At 30.8% G+C, this 3,366-nt stretch overlaps 1 protein-coding gene across 1 annotated transcript in view; it reads left to right on the top strand.

Moving 5' to 3' along the window:
• LOC106791592 (ras-specific guanine nucleotide-releasing factor 2-like) overlaps nucleotides 1-3,366 on the top strand; it is a 50,900-nt gene that overhangs the window by 37,396 nt on the left and 10,138 nt on the right. Inside the window, exons 7-9 of the mRNA XM_014757316.1 lie at nucleotides 1,005-1,324; nucleotides 2,752-2,981; nucleotides 3,357-3,363. Coding sequence (XP_014612802.1) covers nucleotides 1,005-1,324; nucleotides 2,752-2,981; nucleotides 3,357-3,363 — 557 coding nt within the window. The remainder of the gene's footprint in view (nucleotides 1-1,004; nucleotides 1,325-2,751; nucleotides 2,982-3,356; nucleotides 3,364-3,366) is intronic.

Raw genomic sequence — 3,366 nt, forward strand, 5'->3', positions numbered from 1 at the left:
TTTAGATAAAATTTATTACATTCATTATTATTTTATCTCATCCTATTATTCTTATATAATATCTATCATGATTTTTTTTAAATAAAACTAATAAAACTATCAAGAATATTCATTACAATGATTTATTGAATCGCATTCTGTCTAAAATAACGTCAGACATAAACAACATTTCCAGATAATAAAATGTATCGATTTACATAACTATTTCTAGATTACATGCCGTGTAAAACGAACTTTGCCATATTGTTCCGTGACAGTTAATTATCATTATCGAATCAAAATATAAATTCGTATAAACTATTTCTAATATATTTATTGGATAAATAAGCCCTCGCGTATTACTTATTATAATGTATATAATTTATTACATTATATTATATATTATAGTTAAACTTGATGATAATTATATGTAGAACATTAATTTTAAACTCACGTAAGGTAATAATCAAAAATATATGAATATTAATTAGATATAAATGCAAATTAAAGAACTGTTGCAGCTGTTGCAACTTATTACGTTAAGATTACAGGGTATACACCGAGAATACTGTAAATGAGTGAGAACCATATAGTGCATAGGTTTCAAAAGTTTTCTTCTCAAGATGAATCACTTTAAAATTAGCCTCGGGATATAGATCCGAAATCATAGTTAGCTACAAAGTTTTCAAGACTACGGTAATAGAAAATCCTTGTCGGAGTTCTCGAGTACTTACAGTTAGAAATAATGTTGGATAAATGGGTTGCCTATTTCAGTAAATTATGACACATTAAGAGGGATTAAGTTTAAATATAGATATTTAAATCGTTTCGATTTAGAAAATGCGACGAAAAAAAATAGATAAAAATAAATATTTCTATCTTACAATAATCCTTGCCATAAAAAAAAATAAAAAATTAAAAAATGATGAATTTTTATATTCAACACAAATCAACCAAAACGTATTCGCAAATACGTTTAAAATGAATTTTCAATAACATGATAATTGATTGTGATTTCTATATAGTTATGTACTTTGAAGAAGGAACTAAGGCCATCAGTTACGCAAGGTTTCACAACTCGTCCAGGAGTTCAAAGGACTTTGTCCCAAGGAACAGGAAGTTTAGCAAGTGGTATGGGATATTATGGTCTTTATCCCGAAATTCAAGGTTCACTCGTATCCTGTTCGCTTGGTTTACGAGGTATTACCGAAGGTTCCATTGAAATGCAGAAAATTAAAAAAGTTCAAAGCTTTTTCCGTGGCTGGCTTTGCCGTAGACGTTGGAAACAAATCGTCGAACAATATATCAAGAGCCCACATGCAGAGAGTATGCGCAAACGGAACAGGTTTGTTTTACTTTATTTCAATTTTCTATTTTCACTAACGCTATATATCTTTCTCTTTATCTTTATCTTTCACAGAGAGACACACATACGCACACATTCATCAATTGTCAGCTTTTCTAGTTCCCATAGCAATATGTTATGCATGTATGCACATGCAATATAACGTCTCTCTGTGATCGTTCTATTTATATTTCTCTTATTTTTTTGGTTACTTTCGTTACACTTCCTCTATTTTTTTTCTTCTTTTTTTTTCATCTCAACCAACCAGTGCGCAATTTACGTCGCCTGCATCCGGCCAATTCAGTACAACCGATTTCAATCGTTACCTACAAATTTCCATAGTACCTTTTTCCGAATAGCGAAAAGCAAATCGCGACTATTTCAACGTGATTTCCTATTCCACCAGAATATATGTATCTAGTTCAATAGAACGATTTAATCCCCTTCCTCTCCCCCACCTGCATGTTAACATTAGATTATCACCGTCAAGAGACTATCTATATTATTTGATGGAAGGATTAATAAGCAACGTTTGAATTTCTTCCCTAACTAATATACAAATATTATTATTTAATAATAATTTATTTATTAAATATAATACAAGAAATCAATAATCTTTTGAAATAATTATATTCGAGATAGAATATTATTGATGATCATTTAATTTGATTTAATTTGATTTGATTTGATTTCGAGTAACTAATAATTCGAAGAAATAGTTATATTACCTATTAACACGCATAGTTAGAGGTGTACACGTACGTCATTTGCATCGTTCTCGAAACGTCGATCCTGCGATCCGACCTAAATGCAGGCGCCGGAAAATTTATCGAATTACATGCTCGAAGATGCATTAATTGTAGTCACCGTTTAGGTCCGTTGGGATAGATAGAAAATTATGCAGAGAAACATTTTCTTTCTAACTTTATCGATAAAAGGAATACAACAATGTATCTTAATTAGGGTATGAATATCATCAAAAATTTTATTTGTTAAAATCGATCAGATATTAAACGAAGCATTTTATTAATCAATGACAATTAGGAATCGATTAATCTTGTATATAGATTCATTGTCCATGAAAATTAATTTCATACATTTTAATGGAACTGATTAGAATCGATGATTAGGAGGCTATTGTTTATATACGACTAGAGCTACTACCTGTTGAAGCTAATAACCTGAACGGCTTTGTACTTAACCTCCTATCTCTCTGTTAAATGTTTGACCGATCGATCCCAACCAAAGAGAGACCATATATACAGGGGTTTCTATACACGTATCTCAGAGAATCACTGAAATTCGAGTAGGAGAACCCCGAAAAGTAGAAAAGAATTGGGAGAAGGGGAAATCGATGGTATTCCTTTTATATATATTTCATATATATATAGAGAGAGAGATCGCATATATGTGTCTGTGTGTTTCAGCTTGGTGTTTCAAATGGTTGAGGCCGAGGAAGAATACACGGAACAAATGGAGATATTGGTTAGCTGTTTCCTGAGGCCTTTCAAAATGGCTGCCAGTTCGAAGAAACCCCCATGTAGTCACGAAGACGTGAATAGTATATTTTTGAATAGCGAAACAGTACTGTTCCTTCATCAGATCTTCCTGAAGGGTCTTACTTCTCGCATGGAGAGCTGGCCCACTTTAGTTTTAGGTAAGTTACATGAAATATTTGTTTTTTTTCTTCTTTTTTTTTTTTTATTGGTTTCCGATTTCGAAAAAAATTTGAATTTATTTTTATTTAAAATATATAGCAATTATAAAAATGACAATATCAGAGAAATATTGATACATTGTATTCATTCTTTTTATTGGAATCACGAAGAGTTTATTGCTTCAGGTGTTATCCACCTGGCAAACGTATAAAAGGTTGACAAAATTTAATATAATACGAAATACGTTTTAAAATGTACAAAAAAAAAAAAAAAAAAAAAAAAAACCCAGAATCCCTGAAGATATTTGATTGTCCGCGTGTTTTATTACAATAAATATATTTATTTTATTATGCTCGAATTTTGTTCAACCGCAGGTGACTTGTT

Source organism: Polistes canadensis, unplaced genomic scaffold (assembly GCF_001313835.1).
Source record: "Polistes canadensis isolate GaletaPanama2010 unplaced genomic scaffold, ASM131383v1 scaffold_322, whole genome shotgun sequence".
Taxonomy (NCBI): Eukaryota; Metazoa; Arthropoda; class Insecta; order Hymenoptera; family Vespidae; genus Polistes; species Polistes canadensis.